The 25,991-nt window shown below is 35.5% G+C and overlaps 1 protein-coding gene across 4 annotated transcripts in view; it reads left to right on the forward strand.

Annotated features, from left to right (window-relative positions):
- The first annotated feature begins 855 nt into the window (after positions 1 to 855).
- LOC144374624 (transport and Golgi organization protein 1 homolog) overlaps positions 856 to 25,991 on the forward strand; it is a 104,775-nt gene continuing 79,639 nt past the window's right edge. For 3 of the 4 annotated variants that reach the window (XM_078037380.1, XM_078037381.1, XM_078037382.1), the window contains exons 1-6: positions 857 to 1,237; positions 1,756 to 1,946; positions 3,722 to 3,771; positions 5,160 to 5,268; positions 21,484 to 21,594; positions 25,267 to 25,381. In XM_078037380.1, coding sequence (XP_077893506.1) covers positions 25,278 to 25,381 — 104 coding nt within the window. In that variant the 5' untranslated portion in view covers positions 857 to 1,237; positions 1,756 to 1,946; positions 3,722 to 3,771; ... (1 more) ...; positions 21,484 to 21,594; positions 25,267 to 25,277. Of the gene's footprint in view, positions 1,238 to 1,755; positions 1,947 to 3,721; positions 3,772 to 5,159; positions 5,269 to 21,483; positions 21,595 to 25,266; positions 25,382 to 25,991 lie in introns of all 4 variants that reach the window. The other variant, XM_078037379.1, reaches the window with a different exon arrangement.

Here is a 25,991-nt window from a genome sequence, read left to right on the forward strand (position 1 = left end):
GGGGCAGCGGCAACGGCAGCAGCAGCTTCATTCCAGCCTTGAGGTAAGGCAGCAGGTCTGGGCTCCTGTGGGTGTCGGCCTGGGTGGCTGCGGCGGCTGCTTCCTTCTTGCCTCGAGGTAAGAGAGAGGGAGGGTGGGGGTCGGAGTGGGGGGGGGAGGGGGGGGCACTTCAGTGGCCTCACGTTCCTGATGCTGCCTCGTTCCTGCCGCCGCTGCCTCGTTCCTGCCGCCGCTGCCTCGTTCCTGCCGCCGCTGCCTCGTTCCTGCCGCCGCTGCCTCGTTCCTGCCGCGGCTGCCTCGTTCCTGCCGCGGCTGCCTCGTTCCTGCCGCGGCTGCCTCGTTCTCCGTCCTGCCGCGCCGCCTCGTTGGGTCCTGCCGCCACGACTGAGGTCGGCTTTGGGGGCAGCTAGCGCTGTGGTAGCGGCAGCGGGGGAAGTAGGGCAGTGGGAATGGTGTCCGCGAGGGCTTCAGCCAGGGCAGTGGCGGGGGCAGCTTCATTCTCGCTGCAGGTAAGGCTGCGGGTGTGGGGTCCACGTCGGGGGCAGTAGGGGCAGCGGCAGCTTCCTTCAGGTGGCAAGGTAGGGCGGGGGGGGGCTGGGGTCCTGGGGGGTGGGCAATTAGGGGGGCACTGGAGGCAGTTAAGTTTACGCCAGGAAGAAGGGCAGCGAGGATGGTGTCCCATGGGCTTCGGCTGGGGCGGTGGCGGCGGCAGCTTCATTCCCACCGCGAGGTAAGGCGGGGGGCCTGGGGTCCGCGTCGGAGGCAGTAGGGGCTGCGGCAGCTTCCCTCAGCTGGCAAGGTAGGTCGGCGGGGCTGGGGTCCTGGAGGGGTGGGCAGTTAGGGCAGCTGCGGCAGCTAGGTTCACGCCAGGCGTCCACGCCACCGGTGTCTCCGAGCTGCGGGGCCTTTTGGCTGCTCCTATTACTTGGCGGCTGGGGCGGTGACACAAAGGGCCGGGGAGCTGCGTGGACGCCGGCAGCAGCAGCGACAGCAGCAGTGGCTCGCCTATGAGGGCGCAGACATTTGTTGCAGTTCTTGGGGCTTTGTTGTTTTTCTTTGGGCTTTTACCCTTCTTTTCGTTAATTTTGGATAAAATGTCCCCCGTGATGTAAATATTGAGCAAGGAACCTTGGTGACGTGGGGAGCTTTGCAGAAAGTGCAGTTTGGACTCTGCTTTTCCCATGGTGGCGGCTGGATGAATCTTCAGTGCTGGCTGTGGAAAAGGCTAGGGAAGCTTGTGAGTTGAGTTTTAAATTTCCCAGTGTTGTGTTTAAATGTTTTAGGTGCATAGAAGAGGAATGTTCACCTTAAATAAGCATATGAGTGGTTAACAGGGAATGTTTTCCTCTGGGAAAGGGAATTTGGTAGCTCTGACCCATGTCAGTCTGTGAATATTTAGACGTGTAGTGACTTTTTAACATTTTTCATAAAAATCTGTTATTTACAGTTATGTTGTTAATACTCCTTGCCTTAAGTTCCCCGGCAAATCTTTTTCATGCCTTCTGAGAAAGTAAACAATTCATAGATTATCCAAGGAATGGAAAAAAATGTGAGTGGGTGATTTCAGACAATCCCTGAGAGCTGGCATTGTAAGATTCATCCTATCCCCAGTAACATTTTCATACAATAAATGTGAACACTTTTGAAGCCTATTTATAGAGATACAATTTGGGAATGATATTAACATAAGGAAAAGCTGTTGATTGATTTCTTAGATTAACATTTCTTCCCTCTTCTCTTTCCTCTTTAAAAAAGTTTTCCAAGTGATAACTTCATCAAATGGCCAGTGATAAGCAAATGTCCGATGATGACAGCCCCAGCACCAGCAGTGGCAGTTCAGATTCGGACCAGCAAGACCCTGATGCTCCAGAGCCTGAAGATCATGAAGAAAGAACCTTCTGCCACCCAGCGGAAGAAGAGCACCAAACTCTCTAGCAAAACCACTGGTAAGTTATCCACTAGTGCTAAAAGGTAACATTGTCAGGTTGTCTTTCAAGCAATTGGATGCTTTTATTTTTACATCAAGAACAATACTCCAGAAATACTTCATGATCAATTTTATTTGTACTTGAATGAATTGTCATTCTTTAGGGAGCATGAAAATGTCCTCACTAAAATTATGCTTCTAAGCAAACTTATTCTGTACTTTGGTAATTTCAGCAAGAGTCCTAGAGACTGAATTCTCATCCTGAGAGTTTAAGGAGTTGGTTAGGAAAATTTGTGAAACTGAATTAGATGGTACATTGGGGATGTTTCCTTTTGTGAGTTATACTCTTGAGTGAAATTAGCTCCTGTCCACATGGGTGTCAGTCCAGGCATCTGTGGTGGCAACTTCATAAAAGGAAATATGTCACTTTTCATGAAAGGAAATGATCAAAAAAGTTTATATTTGCTAAAAAATGTTGAATGTCAGGCCTTGGCTTTTTTTGAAAACAGATTTTAAATTTGCTTATTTTTACAAACAAGTCTTTAAATCCTGCATAATAGGTATAATTTTTTTGTAGTTATAGTTATCCTTCTTTGTTCTTGTGAGAACAAATAAAACGGAAAAATAGCCATTAACAATCTCAGGTGTCACTTTACTGTTAAAACTTTGCACATCTTTAAAACTCGTGGATGTTCTTGACATAGTAGTGAAAATCAACAGCAGGAAAAAAACATTTTGTTGGTTATAAGTGAAAGATTATTTGTTTCCTGCTGACTTTTATTTTCTATGATGGCAAAAAAAAATCCATCAATGGGACTCTATCAGTGATAGTGGTTGTATTGAGTAGAACTCTTGTATCAAACATAAAGTGTACCTATAGCATTACCTAATGTTGATGTTTTGTGGTTTTTCATTGATCAAAACTAAAAGAAAAAGGAAATATAAAAACTGATCAATTATTGCATTTATAGTGATTCATGTTCTTATTTTCAATACATTTTCACAGTCATTGCACCATTAATCAAACACTAATGAACTTGAGAATATTATATTGAATAGCAGCAGTCTTTGAAATAATTTAAAATTCTTCTCAGTGTGTTGTAATCTTGTGGAGAGAACATTAAACAACTTTTGAAAACATTTTAAATTTCAAGAAAATCAGAGAAATGCTCTTTTTCCCCTTACCTTAAGGCCCTCTTTCGTCCAAGAGTATGAAATTTAAATTTACGTGCTGTACCTAAGATCAGAGAAAAGAAATGATTAAGTAAGATTGCTAAAATAGTCCTTGGAAGTTTTTCATTGGTAAAGGTATTTGTAAATTTTAAACTTTTTTAAACAGATAAAATATTGACAAAACTATTAATGTGCTTTTGCAATAGCTTTCTAATTTTTTACCACAGTAAAAGTGGATTGAAGTCATTGTCAAAAATATTCTAGTGCTTTTCCTCTTTCCGTTTTGTCTCATTTGCATATAAGCTTGAAAAGAGAATTTCTTTGGTAAAAAGAGTTTTAAAATAGATTTTATATCCTTTTGTTGAGTAGTAGTGGAGGACTTTCTCAAATCAGGTGTAAATGACTTACCTATTTACAGTAGCAAGTGAGAAAAAAGCTGCAATTTTCTGTTAAGGAGTTTGGGTTATGCCTCTGAGAACGAAGAGGAAGCAGCCATGTTAGCATTACTGAAGGCAAAACCAGCCTTGCAGTTACCTGCATGATGGTAGAGGGCATTCTGATTTTCTCGTTATTCTGTAGACTGTCTCAAATCTTTTTTGTCTGTTCCCATTTCACTAATAGAATTCAGAAGGAGCTAGCTGAAATAACCCTTAACCCTCTCCTAACTACAGGTAAGAAACAAATTTTGTTATTTTGATTTCTAAATTGTGGAATGATATCAGGAGATGAATGTATTATCCTTGTATGTATGTGCAGCAGAAGAGGCTAGCTAGCTATGTTTGCTTCCTTAAAGCTTTGCAAGTGCTTTAAACAAAAATTGCCTAGGTGAATTAAATTAAATTAGGGGAAAAATACTCTTTAGCATGTATCATATATTCTGTACTTATGAATATACTGATCTTGTGCTTCTTGCTGAGATTTGTTTGAGTGGTGTTGATTTTTCTGTTGTTTTTCTGTGGAATACATTTATTCACAAGTATTTTGTAGAAACCTGTAAGGTTTTAAGTTCTAAAGTTAGTGCCTGTGTGCAATCTGAACTGATTTTCCAAATTTAGAAATTGTTGAATATGGTGTTACAAAATGTAAAAGCATTAAACAGGAGTATAGTTGTTTCTGTTTGATTTATTCAGTAACTTGCCTAAAGGACAAATTTTATGTGCTAAGCTATGGTTGTAGTTGTTATTTTCTAGAAAACACATTGTTGGAATTATTTACATTTTAAACAAATATCCTAATGACTTAGGAAAATTCTTAGCAGTAAATTAATTGGAATTGTGAGAAGAATCAAATTCAGTGGAACTCAGAATTTAAGATTGGTTGACAAATTGTATTAAAAGTAGCTGGTTGATTTTTTTTTCATTTGTGTCTTATATAGTGTTCTGTTTATTTTTGAATGGTGACTGTATGGTTGACAAAATTTATCAAATTTAGAGAGCAATATTATAAATAAATTGCATAGAAGTATGTGCTCAAGAATGTGAGGGGAAGGGATGCTAGAATTAAGGCAGTGTTAGGATTTGATATAAAAATGTTTTGGTGTTTAACCTGTGTTTTTGCTACAAATTGTGTTTGCTCATGTTGATCAGCACCATCTCTGAAGTCTACTTGAGACATTATAAAGAAAAATCCATTTGCTACTTATTGTGTGTGTTAACCAGATTCCCAGATAAGGGGGATCTGATCCTGATTAATCCAGTAAATCAACAGTTTTGCTTATATTTGTAGTCACATCCATTTCAGTTTAAAAATGAGACATGAATGTGAACTATTTATAAACAGAGTGGTATGTCAGATCTCAAAATATTACTTAAAAACTATACTGCTCAATAGTGTAGCCACTAGCCACATTCTGACTATGGACCAGGTTGTTGTGGTTAGTTGAAAATGTGATATGCTGTAAGTGTGAAATGCATACTGGATTTTGAAAACTTAATTTTGTAATAAATATCTTTAAAATATTTATTCTTTAAAAGAATAAATACTTTAAAGATATTTATTATATCTTGAAATAATATTTGGCATGTTTAGTAAGTTTTTTTTTTCAATATTTATTTTTTAGTTCTCGGCGGACACAACATCTTTGTTGGTATGTGGTGCTGAGGATCGAACCAAGGCCGCTCGCATGCCAGGCGAGCACGCTACCACTTGAGCCACATTCCCAGCCCCTTGTAAGTGTTTTAAAAATTGTATTTTTATCATTTTAGCATAGTTATTAGAAAATTCAAAATTACATGTGTAACTTGTATTATAATTTTGTTGAACAGTATTGCTTTAGAGAAGAAGTAAATCAGTATTTCTTTTAGCCTTCTAAATGGTGTGTCAAATCTGTACCATTTAGGAGGTCAAGTTAAATTTGCTCTGTGGAAAAATCACTTAACTTTCAGAATATATTCTGATAATTTCTGTTGATTTTCTGCAAATGGCTTAACCAGTGTATGAATTTACATCTAGAGAACATAGTAGACATATTGAATACTTTCAGAGCAGTAATGTACTGGTACATTTGGTAAAGGAATGTACTTTAAGTGTTTAACCCAGGACTGTTTTCACAAGGTCACAGGATTATTTTAGATGAAGTAAAATAATCTAAAATAATATTTCTGTGAAATAGAAAGTAAGTTTCACTTATTGCATATTTTTTTTCTCTTTATATACCAGATTTCATTTAGGTTCATGAAATAATGCTTAACATTTAGTGGTTTAACTAGTGAAGCAGTAAAACTTTGGGCTTGCTTGTGCACAGTAACATGGAATACTTATATCTATTTTCTTTTGTCACAGTCTTTGGTGACTGTTGGCTATTGAAAAGGACATCTTTTAACTTCTATAGTTCTTTAATATCTGAGTTTCTTTGTGGCTGTGTAAGTTATTCAGGAAAAAAAAAATGTGAAATACAAGTTTCTTAGGAAATTAGAAGTTGTTTCTTACTACTTTAGGGAGAGACTTTTTTCCATACACCTCATATGTAAAATAATGCAGATGCTTTTGTGTGTCTTTGGATTCTTCTGGGTAGAAGGTTAGTTCTTGTAATTTTGATAGAAAAGCCTACATTTGTATTGTGTTTTTGCTTTCATGCCAGAAAATGCAATAGATTGTGGTATTATATTTCTTTTAACTCATAGCTGCATAAATGAGAATTTTAGCTTTATGGTAATTATATTATTTAGATGTGTTAATTTATGTTGTAATTAAAAATGGAATTCCACAATCATAAGTATATTTAGAATTTGTGTGTTAATATTGCATGAGACCTTTGAAACCTTATGCTTGCTACTTCCAGGTGCAATTATTTAATTATGGCTTTTGGTAAGGGGTGTGTGTGTGTGTGTAAACTTGTCAAAGTATGTGGCAGTTAATTATCCCTCAGGGAAGAAATGTTAAGTGTATCTGGGTACATTCAGGAAAATGTTGAATGAGATATAGGAAAACCAGAATTACTTGTACTAGGGAGATTTGTCTTAAATCCCATCTTTTGTTTTAATTAATAAGTTATTCTTTAGTTACATAATTAGGTCTAATATACACATCCAGGATTGCCTTTGGAAGATATCATTGTCAAATTAAATGCATGACTTTAAAAGTGTTTGATTATATGTCAATAGGAATACTTCTTTTTCTTTTAGTAAAAAGGTTGATAAAGATTTAATTTCTAATGATTTGATGGTATTTTAGGTTTTAAGTATTGAAGGCCTGTGGGCCAATGCATTTTAAACACAGAGAAATAATATATGTTTTTTGGTTTACTTTTATACTTTTTACATTCTATGTTTTAGATTATGGTATAAAAAATAATTCACCAGTGAGCATGAAGGGAAATTATTATGAACATCCCTTTGTTTTACAGAAAGTTATGGACGAGAGTTATTTAGTAATGTGTTGACATTTACATTCTATTTATCAAAGGATGTGCTTCCTTTTCCACTTAGAGTCAGCACTTGTGTAAACAGCAAAAGTTTGGAAAGGTGCTGGATTTCTAAGTTAACCTTGAATTTCTTTTCCTGTATAGAGGGTACAAACATGTACTCCTAAATATTAATGGATTTGGACTGAATCTATGTTAAAGAAGATATTTAAGAGAAATTGTAAATCATTTTGGATGAAGGGAAGGCCTTATGGGGGGGTAGATATTACAGTTTCAAGTTTATATTAATGATATGTTGACTATCAAAACCTGAAATTAGCTACTATAATACTTGTAAATACTATAATACTTGCAAATTTTGTTAACTTTCCTTTTTTTTTAAAGAGAGAGAGAGAGAGAAAGAGAGAGAAAATTTTTTAATATTTATTTTTTAGTTATCGGCGGACACAACATCTTTGTTGGTATGTGGTGCTGAGGATTGAACCCAGGCCGCACGCATGCCAGGCGAGTGCACTACCACTTGAGCCACATCCCCAGCCCTTACCTTCCCTTTTTAAAAGAGAGAAAAAGAAGTAGCATAAGTTCTAAATCAGAAGTTGGCAATTTGCACAAAAGAGTAATTTTCTGAGGATAAACTGTGTTTCTGATGGTTGCCATATCTCTCACTATTGTCCAGTGTAGATTAGAACTTTGCTAATTAAAGGGTGATCTTCAGACTAGCAACATCTGTATCACAGGTGTGATTGTTAAAACTCAGTATGTTGTTTTCCCCTAACCAGAAGTACTGAGTCTGAATCTGAATTTAATAAGATTGCTAACTGAATTGTGTGTCTATTGAGGTTGGAAAAATCCTGCTGCTGAAGCAAGACTGTTCAGATCCATGCTGTGCCACTATTGGCATGCCACTTTATATAAGTTATGGGATATTTTTGTTCTTCAGTTTTCCAAGTTGTAAAATGAAGATTAAGTTGATCTCCCCATTGTATAATTATTGTGAGGATGAAATGAATTTGTTGAAAGTTTTGTTTACCACATAAATTGGATCCCTAAAGTGGATACAGCATGATAAAAGTAGGTGAGACAGTTTAGCAGCATGCCCTCACTCTTGCTAGTGTTTGCTCCAGTGCATCCACATCCTACTTATTGGAATAATTACATCTTAATTCATCATCTAATTATTGAGTACATATCAAGCAGTTTGTTTTTAATGTGAATAAAAGCAGGTTTTTTTAAAACTTGAGTTAAAACAGAAAATTAGCCTAAAAATGTTGATCATAGATGAACAAATACTCAATCCCTTCCAAAAAATATGTGTAAACTTAATGATACTTAAAAAGAATGCCTTGGGATTGGGGCTGAAGCTACTGGCAGAATGCTTGCCTAACGTGTGAGGCACTTGGTTTGATCCTGAGCACCATATAAAAAAACATAAAATATATGCATTCTGTCCATCTACAACTACAAAAAAATGTTTTAAAAAATATTTATAAGAATACTATGACTATGACTGCCCAGTAAAGTATAATAAATTATTTTAGATAGTTGTATTAGTTACTATTTTCCCTTCTTTAAATATCCCATTTTAAGAGTTTGTGATTTTATTCAGAATGCAGTAATTTCAATATTTGTAAAATTTACACTCATAATAGTATAGTTTACCAATTACTTCAACATAATGTAGTGTAATTCCAGGCAAAACAGTGAGTTGGAATTCGAAAAAAATATTAAATAACTCATATTCTTTACTTTTTTCATAATTGTGATATTTAATATTCATTTAAAGATTATTTAGCTATCATTTCTATTTGCTTATAGGAAGTAGTTGATAATTACAGTAATTCTAATTGTGTCTCCCATATATGCCAGTGGAGCAGAAGGACTCAGTTACCACTGAATGACTCAAAACATTTATCCAAAGGAGTGATTGATTAAAAATAATATCTCCCCCACATAAGGTCACATTTTTAATAGCTGTCTATTATGTTCAATGACGATAATGTAAGGAGAAAGTGGGCGAAAACCTTGGGTACTTTTTAAAAACCTAAATGGTTACTTCAGAGCAACATGAAGCAAATTGTTAATTTTCTTTCTGCAGGTAAATGATTGGTACCTTATTCTCTCCTTGAATGTGTTGCTGTAACAGAATGTAGATTATGTTTAATTATGAGGAAAATCAACAAGTCTTGCTTAGAGTACAAGAGCATTCAGATTGAGAAAACTGAATGGGAAAACTTTATCTTCCATTCTCCTCTTTTCTACAAATATGATATAACAAAACCCACTTGCAGATCTATTTTATCTACAGGCATATAAAGTGATGATTTTTTTCTTTCCATATTTTTTAGACAGTAATTATATTTGGGAGGGGCTGGGCTTGTGGCTCAGCGATACAGTGTTTGCTTAGATAGTTCGACACCCTGCATTCAATCCTAAGCACCACATAAAAATAAATAACTAAAATAAAGGTATGTGTCCAACTACAACTAAAAATTAAATTAAAAAAAGAATTTTGTTTGGGCATTTCATTAGAATTTAAAAGATGAAATATCTTTAAACATTTAATGTTTATTTTGCATCTGGATCACGGAAGTTTTTGCCTCTTTCCCATATTCATAGTCTAGGAGATAGTTGACAATACCTGGAGACATTTTGCTTTTCAAAACTTGGGGAGAAAGGCTCTAGTATACAACAAAGAATTGTCTCCTTTCAGGAGATCTTAATGAAATAAAACATATATATGTTTCTGTTATGTTTTACTAGGAATATTGAAGTAACTTGTGACTACAGAATGGGAGTCATCTTTGTATTGTCTTAGTGATGAAAATAAAAAACAAATGAAGAGCATGGCTTTCTCACCAGTGTGTAATTTAGTGTCAAAATCTAATATAATGTAATCATAACTTTCTGCAATCATAGAAAGTAATGTAATTGCCTCTTCGGAAAAATGTGAGAAGAGAGTATCAATATCAAATTTGGAGAAATGTTAAGAATAAGGGAAGCATCTGGAAGAGATGGGAAGGATCAGTCTCTAACATATCTGGCTTTCTAAAACTTTACTTTTTATTTTTTGCCTTAGATAACTTAGCTAAAAATTATTCAAAAATTATGTAAAATAAATGTAATTTTCCATTATTAAACTTTTGTTTTCCATAACACATTAAAAGGAAAATTAAATAATAAAAACAGACATAATAAATTCTTGTTTGATATAATCATTTAAATATCTTTTTTAGACAGCAGTAATTCAAACAAAAAATACTTCCCTTACTTAAAATGTAACATTTTATATTAATGAATAAGGAGGCTAAAACACTAAAATTGTCAGACTCAGTAAATCCTTCAAATATTTCATCTATAGAGGCACAGCAAACACTTAGTGTAAATTATAAAAGGTTTTTTAAAATATATAAATTCCAGGTCAAAATATATCAAATCAAACATATATCAACTTTACTTCTCAATTTACTTCTCTATGTAATCATATTTTGTTGACTCTAAATAACATCGTCTGGTAACTGATAATGACAGTAAAATTTGTATCATCTCTGCTAAAATATAGTAAACTCTACTCTGAGCCCCTCATTCATAGGTCTTACATCTGTTATCCCATCGTCAGCAATAAAGCCAATGAGATTATTCTAAAATGTAAATGTCCCTATGTTATTCTTGTCTTTACTTATTAAAGGACCAAGCAATGTACTCTCTAATTTCTCTTTTGCCTATTTTCCCTTTGTTATAGAATTATATTGTGCATTTCAATCAAATTAAAGTCTTTCAGTTCCCTTAACTGTCTAATATATTTGTAGTTAGGCAGATGATGATGCACCTCCTGAAATCCTATTTTCTTTTCACAGACCTCTCAGTCTCACTCTGCTCCATCTGGAAATATCCAACTCCTCTTTGGGATCCTTATAAAACTCTCCCTTTTGTGAACATACACTTTATACAGTCTCCTTGATGACTTGCTGCTTCCCATCAGTTCTATTTTGGAAACATTTTCAAAACTGCATTTATTACCTCATATCACAGTTATTCATTCACATCACTATTTCCATTTGCTGACTATGAAAGAAAACCTTTCTGGTTTTGGCATCTGCCTTGGCAGCAGCAGTCAGAGAAGACAGCCTGGAAGACCTCCTCTTGGGCTTCTTCTTAGCCTCACATTCTTCAGAGCTGACCTTCCTTTGGAGCTTCCTGACTGAGAGCACAAGGCTCATGCAGGTGCTGCAGGCAGTGGCTCTCAGGAACCTTCTGAAACTGTGCTGCCTGGCCACTGCTGCTGTTCCCACCACATGAGTTGCTGTGACACACCAAGTATTCAATTATTTTAAAACAGTTTTTACCATAATTGAGACATAACTATAGGCAATTTTAAATCTCTAAATTTTGTGATTTTAGCTACAACAAACCAAATAAAAATCAAATCCTTACTATTATGTTTTGTTTATTCTGCTTTCTGAATGAGTTCTCATTTTGTCATTATTGCCAGTGCTTACAACCCTCCTTTCTCTTATCTCTAGCCTAGAGAACAGTGACCTGCCCCTAGTTGCTCTTCCTGTCATGAGCCTCTCTCAAGTGTGCCATTCTCCCCTCTCACAAGCATTAGTTTCTAAAATAAACATTTAACCATGCCATACCCACAAAAGTAAGAAAATATTCTATTATTTATGTAATAAACTCAATATTTATTCATATGTCCCCCAGCTCTTCCAAGCATGATCACAAATAGTCTTCCAAATTCCCTGTAGGAACAAACTCAGCCCCACTAATACTTGTTCACATAATTCCTTCACTTCACACAATTCCTACCTCTTCTGATCTTTATTGCTTCTCTGTCTCTATTTATGCTTAACATTTGCCAACATATCCTCCATTGCCTCTCGCTCTTTAAGTTCCACATTGAATTCTCTTTTTTTCATGCCCCAAAGAATTTCTGCTGCACCATCATTACTTTCCCATCCTAATAGAAGTGAGAGCTCATTAATCTAATTTTCATATACTTTTTCAAAAGCTTTAATCATAACATTAAGTGTGCTTGGTCTCAGTTTTTACAAATAGATATCTTCTCCATTATGATGCAAATTCTTTCAGGATTGGTATTATATTGTATCATTTTTTATATCATCAAAATCTAGTATATAAAAGGAAGAATGAAAGAATAATCTAAATATAAAATATATCTAAAGTTTCTAGTTACTGTGTATTATATCCAATATTCAGAGCTATAATATTAATTCTATATTTTGTGACAAGGAACTTCTTACAATAATTCTACAGTGCAGGTGGACATAAACTTTAAAGCCCAAATGAAAGCCCCACACCACTTACTTTCCCCAGTAATAAATGCTACTTTTGGATTATGCTAATAAAATCTAACCTTCCATTAGATAGATGATTTCTGAATATTCTTGAATAAATTACCTCTTAAACAGAATAAAATTAGAATGGCATTCACTTTTTTAATTAGCATTTTTTAAGATAGGCAGAGATACAATTTACATACTTAAATATGCCCATCTATTATACATATATATTATATATACATCTATTTTTGTCAGACCTACTATTTCTCTATCCTCTAATAGATAATGAAACAAAGGTACTTGAGTTTCTCAAGTGTAAAATAATGCTTCTGTGGAGGTGGGGAGTAGTTTTTAATTGCCTGCTATTACCTATGGAATAAATTTAAAAGAAGAGTTAAGTTTGATCACTTAGAAATGCTTGGTTTTAATGCTTATAAAAATTGAACTTACACATATTCTGAAAAACACATTTTTTAAATCAAACTTAAGCTCATTTCACTTTCTCTCTTTAATATGTCATCAATACAAAAGCTTTTATCTCTTCCACTCTAAAAAAGAGTATGTTATTGTGGATAAGTGAAGGAAACAGCAAAATATAAAAATTAAATATTTTGTGTCACAAGTCTTTTATGAGGAATAACATTTGTTTGATTTTTATTTTTTGAAAGCTAAATATGTAAATGCTAATTCTTTAAAAATTGGAATGGAACTTATTGATGTCTATTACCAGTATCCTTTTTTTCACTGTGTCACAAAGGGTAAATTGGGCCCATCAGGCCAAGAAACTACTCCAAAATATTACACAGGAGAACTTAAAAAAATCTAAGGGAAATTGGACAAATCAATTTTTGATTTGCAAAATCAAGCAGCATGATACAAAAATTTGAGATCTATCTGTGTATGTCAGTAGGATGATTTTATTCAAAGAGAAAAAGTCTCCACTATCTCTCAGATTGGCAAAATCAGTTTCCTTTGTTATAAAATTGCTTAAAATTCCAAAATGTAACATTTGATATGTCAGTGACTTGTTCAAATGGCTATCCCCTACCTTACCTAAGCCAATTAACATCACTAGAAATTTTGTTCATATTGATTTGCCTTCCTTAAAGTATAAGCAGGAAAAATTCCTCACTGTCTCAAAACCTGCTATTTTTTCTCAATTATTTTGTGACTTCCTGGCTATTAAGTAGATGGAATAATATTTAATGCTCACACAACTGGGGCATCTGAAAATGAAGGGAAGTCCATCTTCCTTAACCACTCTGTCCTGGGGGATGACTCCAGGTTCCAGTGCCAAAACAAATCAGGAGAAAAACTTTGTCTCAGAAGTATTTTATTGTGTGTTAAAATGGCAAAAATAACAAACTGAGGTGGGTGTTTGTTTTTTGGAATCCAACTCAATTATAAAATGTACTAAATTAATTTTCCAAAATAGTCTAATAAGCTCTCTCAGAATTTACAGTGATGCAGTGGTTATTTGCATTTTCGTGATTATATTCTATTTTTTCCTCAGAGGGGGACCTATGCCCAAAGGGAACAAGTCCTATCAATTGAGTGTCATAGCAATCATGCAGAAGCTTCAGCATATCAAAATGTCAGAAATCAGACAACAGAGATAGAAGATGAACGTTTAAATAATAGAAAACTCTGCAGTAGCGCTGAAGTTTGGTATAGAAAGAAAAAGGGAGGTGAGAAGAAACTAAAGAGTTAATGAGGAAATAATTTATGAAGAATTTTATAATGCCTTCCATCCCTTGTACTAAGTAATTGAAGTTTCAAGTATAAAATACAGGCTCTTTTTACATTTTGGACAGACTGGCTCTGCTATAGTGTGGAAATTTGTCTTGGATGGGAGCCAGAGCAACAGAGAGAGATCATTCATTCATTCTGTTGTTTCAGGTATCTACTTACCAGTTAATGATGTCTTGATCTCAGGCAGTTTCTGGACCTCAGCATTATGATGGTTCTGCATTGCAGAATTCTGTGCTGTTGGAGGTTTTGCTGTAAAAATGTAGTAGTTTATCAGTAACCAAGGCCTCTACTCACTAGATGTCAGTAATATTTCCCTCACCTCCAGTATAACAACATCTCAATATCTTTAGGCATTTTCAGATGTTCTCAGGGGAGTCTCCCACCCCAGAACACTGATTTGTGGTAATAACAAAGAGGATAGAAGAAGGAGAATTGGAGAATATTTAACTTGTTAACAACAAAATGATTATGTATTGAAAGTAACATTTGAGGGAAAGGGGTAAATTGTAGATGCAAAATTTTAAGTGTGTCTGCTTTTGCTTTTTACTGGGAACAGTTACGGTGCTTATATAAGGAGGTGCTGATATCAGACATATGAGCTTAAAGAGTAAATTGAAAAACACACACACACACACACAAACACACACACAGGAGAGTCAGGATATTATTATAGTATTCCAACATAAAATTAAGGGGAACTCAACTAAAAATGATAATTAAAGTAGAAGAAACCAAGGCGAACAATTTTCAACCCCTATTCAATCTCTCCAGTTTGAACACCTATGCCCATCATATTAGCTATTTTAGAATATGAAAATACAAAGAAGTAATAGTAGCTATTTTAGAATATGAGAATATAAAGAAGTACCAGATTTTAACATTCAGAGTTCAGAAAATATTTATCTTAGCTACTTATTATTTGGAATGTTCATAAAACACAATGTAATGTCTTTTCGAAGTGTCTATGATTTTAGGGATATAATATGGAAAATCAAAGACAACAATGTTCTATTACAAAAATGTGTTTCATATTTGATATTAGAATACAACACATTTGTTTTCTAAGTTAGATTCAATAAAGATAAGGAGCTTAAAGTTATCTGGACAGAAGAAGAGAAAGGAATCAGTCATCAGTTAGAATGAAAGAAACCCATGATTGCACTTGAAAGGGTGTTAGCAGAAGCTGTCCAATAAATTCACAGAAGATGCTTCTGCTTTAATAAATTGTTGTGCTATCAACCAGGCACGGTGGTGCACAACTGTAATCCCAGTGGCTTAGAGGCTCATGAGTTCAAACCCAGCCTCAGCAACAGCAAGGCACTAGGCAACTCAGTGAGACCATCTCTAAATAAGAATACAAAATATGAGGGCTGGGGTTGTGGCTCATAATATAGTGTTTGCCTAGCATGTGTGAGGCACTGTGTTTTATTCTCAGAACCCATATAAATAAATAATAAATAAAGGTCCATCAACAACTAAAAAAATATCTAAAAAATGCAAAATAGAGCTGGGATGTGGCTCAGTAGTCCAGGGCCTCTGAGTTCAATCACTGGTACCAAAACAAACAAAGAAACAAACTGTTGTAGTATCAAATCCTTTTGCAGCACTTGAGCTTCACTTTCTCTACTTGTACTGACAGATTCAAGGTTTTGTTTGTCCCAGATCTATAATTTGGTGCCAATTGTCTGTTTATCTTCTGAGCATGAAAGGGAAATCTCAGCCTTGAAAATTTTTTTTATTATTAGTGTTATTATTATTGGCCTGGTAAGAACAACAATAGTGCTTTTATGAAGCATAAGAAAATTTAGGGGTTCTAAAACTTTATTCTGAAAAAAAGTAATTTTATAAATATTGTTTCATTTTCAAAGTATATTCATATACAGCCTTACATTTTCAAATGACCAAAGAATGAGGAACACTTAAAAATAATGTGTTTCATTATTCACATAGGTGGGAATAAAGTTGTAGCTTAAATTTTAGCATTAGTACTCATTCTCTAATTTTGTGTTATTTCTACCTATTGTCAAACATCTAACAATACTTTAGGAATAGGATGTCAATTTTTTATGTTCATAAAGTTCAGTGTAAAATAAAAAAGAATTATCCTCTTGATTATGGCTAATATTTTCTATATAATCTTATGAATCATTACTACTGAATTAGCATTTTTCAAAACCAGAATCAAACATGTTTATTTCAACTTTATTACCTTTTTTACCTATTATTAGAGTAAATAAATTGGCATAATAATTTTAAGTTAATAATTTTTTTTCACATAATGGATATGCTAAAATTAAATCCATTCCTTTATATAGACTTGTAGAATCTACACCCAATTTTCAGATGCTATAAACAATGTCACAGTAATCTTCATATATAAATAGTTTATATTTATATATATATATATATATATGTATATATATATATATACATATATATATATATATATATGTATATATGTGTATATATATATAATACTTGTTATATTTTGGAAGAATATTCATGAGCTAAAAGGTGTTCATATTTTTTAGTATTTTTTAAAATCAGAAAATACATTAATTTGCTCTTTGATTAGTCCAAATGCAGCTTAAACTTTTCCCATTGTCCTCCATCTTTTACAACACAGTTGTTTTCAGCTATTTAATTGTGGAAACAATAAAGACATTACTCTGAAACAACTCTTAGTAGGCAAAAAAATTTAAAAAATGTTATCACTAAGAGATAATCTATAAATCTTTGTGACACTTGGTTTAATTCTCAGCTTCAAACTCAATAAAATTCCAGGCATTTGCATAAGTTGCTAATTATCTAATACAGTAACACTATTCTTCATTTTTCTAATCTAAGGTAATATATTACCTTTGTAATATATGGTGGTAATAAATTTATCTTTTTTCACCAGAAGTAGTGGACTTTAAATCCAGTAAATTTGATCATTCTGTTGCGCATTGGTGTTTTTTATTTATTTATTTATTTTTTTTTGGTTTTTCATTACATTGACTGATTTGAGTGATTTTCATATTGGTTACTCTTCCTTTTTCCTTTTTTCCTCTCTCCCTTTCAACATATCTAAAACCTGGAATTCTCTTTTCTTTCCTTCAAAGCAATTTTTTCTTTTACAAATATTTTTAGATTTTTTTAAAAAAATATTGCCCATCTCCAAATTCTAAAATGATTTTTCACCTTAAAAATTTTTATATATTAGTTATTATGTATTTCAGCATTTTTTATAAGTTAATGCTGCTTCTGTATTTCTTATTTAGTAAGGTACGTGCCCTGTCTCTTCCTAATTGTACAAGCATTATTTTTTTTCAATTGATAATGTCACTTTTTCATGTAAATTTTTACTGTTTGATAGATATAATACTAATTTTATCTGCAATTTATGGATTCTTTTTTGTGAAATCATTTAAAATAATTTTGCAGTCAAATCTCTCATTACCTTTTCTTACATTAGCCTTTTCTACATAAAGCCAGTTCAATGTAAAATTAAAAATTGGCCATTAAATTTTTCACACAGTTATGATTTTGTATTTAATATTTTAAACAATAATATACTTGATTTTCAGCCTGAGAAGAACTGGGTTAAAATGCCCATTTTCTCCATTAATATTTCAAAACTTGGAAAAGTCAGTGATCTTTGAGCATCTTTAAATGGAGCCTATTAGGAACCATAGGGGTTAAATTAGATAATGTGTGTAAACTCTTAACAGATGTCTTGCTGGTAGTAAATAATAAATGATGTGGAAAGTTATTTATGGCTTTATACATCATGAGGTGTTTTAATTTATTATTTAACAAAGACATATTTATCATAGAAGTTTAGGCTAAATATGTCTTTGGTAAATAATAAATTATTTTTATTAGTTTTGACTTATCTCTTGAAGTTGGGACATTAAAGCGATAAGTCAAAACTTACATGAATATAGACCTGAAAGTAATATGAGAGTTTTTCCAATTATAGTTGAAATATAATGAAAAATTAAAAAGTAGTCATGGATACAGGACACATAGAGAAACTTCCTGTTCAGGAACATCACTTTGGTCTTTGGAGATTTATGTCTTCATTCTCTGACTCTTTAAATGGAACAGTATAATAAATAATTAATGTCTTAAGAGTGATTGCAGATCAACAAGCAAAGACAAATACAAAAATGGTAGGGGACACAGTGTTCCTATTCAATATCCTTGAATTAGTTTTAGATTTTAGATTGATTCTAGGCACCCAGGCCTCTTAGACATCATCAGGAACATCTAAATTGCTTTCTCACAACTTCTAAAATGTTGTGGACCACAAATCAAGTAAAGATGGCATCTGGCAGTTTGCCAGGAGGAGTGGTTTGTGAGTCAATGCCACGGAGCCATTAAGATGATAAGGATTCTTTATTGGCTGACTGCTGTATCTAGATAATGCTAATTGAGTCAAGCTGTGTGTAATCAGTTAGGTATATATACCTCTGCTGTTCCGCAATAAAGTGGTGCCTGCTACCTTGAGTACCGGATACCTTGAGTTCCTGCTCAGTTCCCTCTTGAGTTTCTCCTCAATAAAGCAGTTCCCGCTTCAACCTTCAAGTTGCTTAGTTTTGTGATCCATTTTTACTAAATACCAGAAGAGAAAGTGTTATGTTAAGGGCAGTGTGAGTTTAATTTTCTGTATCATTTAAAATTACTTGAGTGCATCCCCAAAGAAAACTAATATATTGATCAGATATAATTAGCTTCAATGTAAATAGAACCTTACCATGGATTGTTTGTGTATACTAGCAAAAGATATATAAGTGAAAATAATCTACAAAAGTTCATAATGCTTATCTAGCACACAAGAAATCTATGGGATAATAACAAGAGACAAAATTTGATGTGTATAAGAAGAAATATATTTTAGTGAAAAAAGTTTGATATTTAATTGTGGCTTTAAAATACTCTTCTATATTAGATTATATAAATACACAAATAGAAATATTGCATCCTGGTCACTCTCCAGAAATCTGCCCATGTCACAGACGGGTGGACGGACAGCACTCTGACTCACCCTGTGCAGGCAAGCAAGGAGCTTCCTGTCCCAGCTACATCAGAGGAAGATACAAGACAAGCACCAGTTCACCTGCCATGGTGTGAGGGAGGATCTAGGGATCAGTGCCCAGAGACACATTATTTTTAACAAATGCAACACTCACTTTCTCAGCCACTGGAAGTGGAGCATGGGTCTACAGGGGGGAGTGCCAATCTGACCTATGGCCTCTCACCCACCTACCAGCACCACTCACCAGGTTTGCTAGGAGGTGCAGTCATTGGCTGACTGCACCAGGCATGCTGGCTCACAGTGACTACTGCATCCTTCTGTCAGCACTCAGGGACCCCTCAGTTCCACTGGACCTGGGAGAGACAGGAGGGGGATGGGAGGATTTGAGGATATACTTTAATATGTGTGTATATATAAGTATTTACTTATTATATATCTTTATATGTATGTATATATGTATATATTTTACATGTTTATCGTGTCTTTATATGTGTGTATATTTTATGTGTGTATATACATACATGCTTATGAACTTTATACTTCCATGTGTATATTGATACTTAATTGAGAGTAGAGCTTCTATTTATCATCTTTATTTTTTTGAATACTGTTTCTTCCATATTGATAACTCTGGTTTGGAAGCATAGAGGGAATAATTTAATTTTCATGTCTCATAAATGCTCATTTCTTTTGCCCCATAATACATATCAGTCAAAATTGCAATACTTCCACAGTATGATTACTGGAAGCATTCTGGGGTTTTATTGTTAGTTTTGGTTTTGGTTTTTAGCATATACTCTCTCATTTCTTTTTTCTTTCTTTTTTATTTTTTGCATTTTCTTTTTCTTTTTTGCCAGTCTTTTTTAAATTGATTTAAAAAAATAAATGACAGCAGAATACATTACAATTCTTATGACACATATACAGCACATATTTTCATATCTCTGGTTGTATATAAAGTATGTTGACACCAATTCGTGTCTTCATATATTTACTTTGGATAATGATGTCTATCACATTCCAACATCCTTGCTAGTCCCCTGACCCTTCTTTTTTCTCCCACCCCCCTGCCCTATATAGATTTCATCTATTCCTCCCATGTTTCCCATCCCTACCCCTCTATCAGTTAGCCTTCTTATATCAGAGAGAACATTCAGCATTTGTTGTTTTGGGATTTTCTAACTTCACTTAGCATTATGTTCTCCAACGCCATCCATTTACCTGAAAATGCCATGATTTTATTCTCTTTTATTGAACAGTAAAATTCCATTGTGTATACATGACACATTTCTTTTATCCATTTATCCACTGAAGAGCATCTAGATTGGCTCCATAGTTCAGCTATTGTGAATTGTGCTGCTATAAACATTGTTGTGGCTGTGTCATTGTAGGATGCTGTTTTTAAGTGCTTTGAGTATACACCGAGAAGAGGGATAGCTGGGTCAAATGCTGGCTCCATTCCCAGATTTCCAAGGAATCTCCATACTGCTTTCCAATAGGCTGCACCAATTTTTAGTCCCACCAGTAATGTATGAGTGTGCCCTTTTCCCCTACATCCTCACCAACACTGTTGTTGTTTGTCTTCATAATAGCTACCATTCGGACTGGAGTGAGATGATATCTAAGAGTAGTTTTGATTTGCATTTCTCTAATTGCTAGAGATGATAATTTTTCAAATATTTGTTGATTGACTCTATATCCTCTTCTAGAAGTGTCTTTTCAGGTCCTTGGTCCATTTGTTGATTGGTTTTTTTTTTATGCTTTTTGAGTTCTTTATATACCCCCGAGATTAGTGCTCTATCTGATGTGTGAGGGGGTAAAAATTTGCTCTCAGTATGTAGGTTCTCTGTTCACCTCACAGATTGTTTCTTTTGCTAAGAAGAAAATTTTTAGTTTGATTCCATCCAATTTATTGATTCCTGATTTTAATTATTGTGCTATAGAAATCTTATTAAGGAAGTTGGGCCTTAATACCACACGATGAAGATTAGGCCTTCTTTTTCTTCTATTAGACACAGAGTCTCTGGTTTAATTTCTAGGTCCTTCATTCATTTTGAGTTGACTTTTATGCAAGGCGAGAGGGATTAAGTGATGAATTTTTTTTTTTTTGGTTGTTCACAACATTACAAAGCTCTTGACTGAAGTGATGAATTGTTCCCCTAAATTTAGATCTTTCAGACTGGGGTTGTGGCTCAGTGGTAGATCCCTTACCTGGCATGTGAGAGACAATGGTTTGAATCCTCAGTACCACATAAAATAAGAAACAAGACCAAGTTATAAAACAATTGAGATCTTTCCTTTGGGCTTTATTGAAAGTAGGGCAGGCTTGGGTGTGGAAAGGACAAATAGGCATTGGCTTAGGAATGACTCGATTATTTTATTTCCTAAGAGTCCTTGCAAAGAGTAAGGACCTGTGTGTGGTTGTTGTCTTCTCTACGTAAAGGCTACAGCTATGAGCGTGTGGACGGTTCTGTGAGAGGCAAAGAGAGACACCTGGCCATCAAGAACTTTGGACAGCAGCCCATCTTTGTTTTTCTCCTGAGCACCAGGGCAGGTAAGCCTATGGGTGTTGAGGAAGCAGACAGTCATCCCACCACTGGTACGTTTTCCCCTAATTCTCTTAAAGGAGAGGTTCTTACCAAGGAGTATTGAAAAAGGAGAGAATCAAAACACTTACGTAGCCTAGTACTGGACTTCACGTGTGGAGCTCTTTTCTGTTCAACCTGTGAAGCTGTGATCATGAGAAGGGAGGCTGAAACCTGGGCCTGTTGGAAAGTAATTCTAATCTACTTAGACCACTGACCGGGAACGTCCTGTTTTGTTTTGTTTTTAATTTTGGGGAAAGTTTTATTCACATTCATTCATTCTCCTTCCTAGCCATGAATTTGGAAAATAAGATAATCTATTTTCTAGTTTCCCTTCCTCCAGGAGTACCTCTGAAAGAGTGTTATAAAGTTTAATAAAGATTTGTTGTTTAAAATGTGACTAAAGTGAAACTGACAGCTATTTATAATTATCGTGGTATTGTCCATATGACTTAATCATAAATAAATAACACTTGTGGTTTTCCCAGTTGCTTTCACATAGTATTAAATAATTTGAAATCGGTTTGGGGAAATGGAATTTTTCTTACATTCTGAATCAAAAAGCCCTAAATTAATTTTGAATTCATAGTCTGAGTTTCATGATCTTACTTTTTTGATGGTAATCCTGATAGAATAGATATGGGAACACAAACAGGAATTGTGTCCTTGATGATAAAGAAATTAATGTCTTTATGGAACGAAATGCCATCCTTATGTAGAAAGCACTTAGTAAGTGCTTTGTACTATATGGGTCTATAAAAGAAGTGTTAGATATGACCCTTGAGTATCAGGAGATCATTTCTCTAGTGTGTGTTTTAAAGCCAATAAAAAGATACAATCAGATTCCTTTGGTCCAGTCTCTTCCCAGGTCACATACCACATTCAGTCCCATTGTCTCATGATTAGTCTTTGGGGAAGCTCAAAGGATGTGGTCAAAGGCATGGTCAGTGTTGGGAGAGGAATTCCATTTATGTGTTTAAGATTTTTTTTTTAGAGGGAGAGAGAGAATTTTTTAATATTTATTTTTTAGTTATCGGTAGATACAACATCGTTGTTTGTATGTGGTGCTGAGGATCGAACCCTGGCCACACGCATGCCAGGCGAGCACACTACCGCTTGAGCCACATCTCCAGCCCCGCGTTTTAAGATTTTTTTTTCATATTTAGAGAGCAAATAATGTTTGAAACATCTAAAATTAGTTAATCTCCTTGGAGGCCTCAGAGTAGATTATCTAGAAGCTGAAGCAGTCCTGGACATTAGCCTTTTCCACGCACTAACTGTCATACGTGCTATCCTGTTGTAGCTATACCTGTGCCGCGTTTTCATTTAATGTTTCCTTCCAGCTTTCCACGAGGTTGTTACCACATATTGCCGGCAGATGGCAGCGATAGCTTAGGAATATGTCCCAAACAACTAAATGCAGCTTAAAATATCATCTTTGGTGAAGAAGGGCTGCACTAGCCACTATTAACTCAAGAGAAAGATAATTTTTTTAAACTTTTTTAGTGATGACAAAGCAACTTTATTATTATTATTTTTTTTAGAGAGAGAGAGAGAGAGAGAGAGAGAGAATTATTTATTTTTTTTTTAGTTTTCGGCGAGCACAACATCTTTGTTTGTATGTGGTGCTGAGAATCGAACCCGGGTCGCATGCATGCCAGGCAAGCATGCTACCGCTTGAGCCACATCCCCAGCCCAAGAAAGATAATTCTTATGGAACACAAACACATTTTCAAATGAGATGACTGCCTTGATAATTAGCATACAGTGGACAAAAAGGTTCTGGAGCCTGGCACAGTAGTGCATGCCTACAGTTCCAGCTACTCAGGAGGCTGAGGCAGGAGGATGGCTTGAGCCCAGGAGTTCAAGGCCAGCCTGGGCAACACTGTGAGACCCTGTCTCTGTCCCAGGAGTAATGACCTCAGATTCTGGAATATGGGATGGAATCCTGACTGTTTTACCTTCTACTGGTGCAACTTCAAATAAATCTTTTAATCTAGCTGTTTCCATTTCAGCATCTGCAAAATGAGAATAGTGCTAGCAAGGACACAGGGTTGTTGTGAGGGTTAGAAGAGTCAACACATGTAAAGTGCCATGAGCAGTGCTTGGCAGTAGTAAAATAGAAGTGTAGCTCTTATTATTGAGTATAACGTAGCCTTTCTCCGTATTCAGTCATTTGTATTTCTTTATTCCAACTTTGATTTTATAGGAAGACTTCAATGAGAATGTTCCTGCCTGGCTTGTCTTACATCCAGCCAGGAGTTAGTAGTCCTGTAGAAAGGAACCCTTCATTCAGTTCTTGGAACAAGCCCTTTCAGGCCTGTTTTAGCAATGACCTCCAGTGACCCTGGCTAGAGTGTGTTCTGTACAGTTTCCACATTTATCAAAGAGAAGCCTGTGGTTTGCTTCTTAGTACTCTAAATTCCTGAACCCAAAGTGCTCTTTTGGCCTTTTCCTGCACCATTGGAGAAAGACCAGAGAGTTGTTGCATTGAGTGTTCTTGTCTTGAACTGATTTTACTACATCTTCTTTGATCAGTGTGGAAACCAGTACAGGAAGACACTCTCAGGTTTTCTCCACTCAGAGGCAGGTATCATCTGCTCTAATCATAGCTAGCGTCAGGTCTTCCTACCTTGTTGAAGCTGCAAGTGTGGTCATGTGTGTTTCTTACTGCCCACTGCAGACCTCTCTTTGTTTTAAGATACATTTTTAGTTGTAGATGGGCACTGTTTTAGTCAGCTTTTTCACCTCTGTGACCAGAACCAACTGTGGAGGAGGAATGTTTATTGGAGGGCTCATGGTTTCAGAGGTCTTAGTCCATAGAAGGCCGACTCCATTCCTTGGAGCTCCAAGGGAGGCAGCATCCTGGCAGGAGTGTGTGACTGAGGGTAGCAGCTCACATCATGATCAGAAAGCAAAGAGAGAGAGACTCCACTGTCCAGATACAAAATATATACCCCTTAGCCATGTTCCTGCTGAACCGCTTCCTCCAGCCACACCCACCTGCCCCAGTTACCACTCAGTTAATCCCATTAGCGATTCATTCACTGATTAGGTTAAAGCCATATCCCAGTCATTTCTCCTCCAAACCTTCTTGCATTGTCTCACATGTGAGCTTTTGGAGGACACCACATCTAAACCATAACAGATGATACCTTTATTTTATTTATTTTTATGTGGTGATGAGGAAGGAACCCAGTGCCTCACGTGTTCTATCACTTGTGTTTTATCACTGAGCTACAACTGCAGCCCCCAGATCTCTTATTTTTGGAGCTGTTTTCTGAAAGAACTTGTGTCCTTATTCACAGACTGTTTGAAGCAAAATCCAATCAAGGTTTTCAAACAAATATTAAATGTCTTCATGCAATTAACTTAAGCATCCTTTTCTTCTGCTTACCTCTCATTCTGTTATATTTGATAATTAAATTTTCCCAGTTCATGCAGTGAAAGGTGAGGTAGCACTTTTGACCACTGTAGGGTGGTCAAAACCTGAAGTTTGGGGCAGAAATTTCAGTTTGAAGGATGAAACCAGTCAGTTGGACTGATTTCAGATTTTCAGTAGGACCCAGTCCTGCCTTGTGTGTTTTCTAGTTCCTTATTTGTATGTTGCTGATCATGCTCCTTTTTGGTATGGTTTTCAGGTGGAGTTGGCATGAACTTAAAAGCAGCAGATACTGTTATTTTTTCTGACAGTGATTTTAATCCTCAAAATGACTTGCGGGCAGCTGCCAGAGCTCACCGAATTGGCCAGAACAAGTGAGTGAGTTAGACATTGGCACCTTTCTGCTCTGTTGGCTTGCAGCTGTGGATTGGGGAGGAAGGTGGACCGTGTAGTCCTGACAACAATGCCACGATGGAGTTAGAGTCCCTGGGTTTGAACCCCGTTGTGCTGCTGGCTTGTAGAATCATGTTGGGGGATCAGTCGTCCCATGATCAGTTCAGACTCACTTTGTTGAAAAGAACAGTTAAATTCCAAAATGATTAGAAGAAACTTAGAATTTATTTAGTTCATGTTTCTCACGTTAGATCCTAATTCAGTTTAAAAATGAAGTTAAAGCCAGTGGGTGCACATGCCTGTAATCATTATCAGCATGGGAGACTCAAGCAGGAAGATCAAGTTTAAAGCCAACCTTGCAACTTACCTAAACCCTGTCTCAAAACTTTTTTTTTTTTTTAAGGCTGGGATTATAACTTCATGGTAAAGCTCTCCTGGGTTGGGTTCCCAGTACCACAAAGAGGAAACAAAGTTGTGTTCAGCTACCCTTTGACTTGAGGTAACATGCCTGCCAGGGGTTATCCTGGCTACAGATGAAGGCCCAATAGTGGTCACTTCATCTTCCTTCCTCTTCCTCTTTTGGGGAAAAGT

This window comes from Ictidomys tridecemlineatus, unplaced genomic scaffold, assembly GCF_052094955.1.
Source record: "Ictidomys tridecemlineatus isolate mIctTri1 unplaced genomic scaffold, mIctTri1.hap1 Scaffold_78, whole genome shotgun sequence".
NCBI classification, from domain to species: domain Eukaryota; kingdom Metazoa; phylum Chordata; class Mammalia; order Rodentia; family Sciuridae; genus Ictidomys; species Ictidomys tridecemlineatus.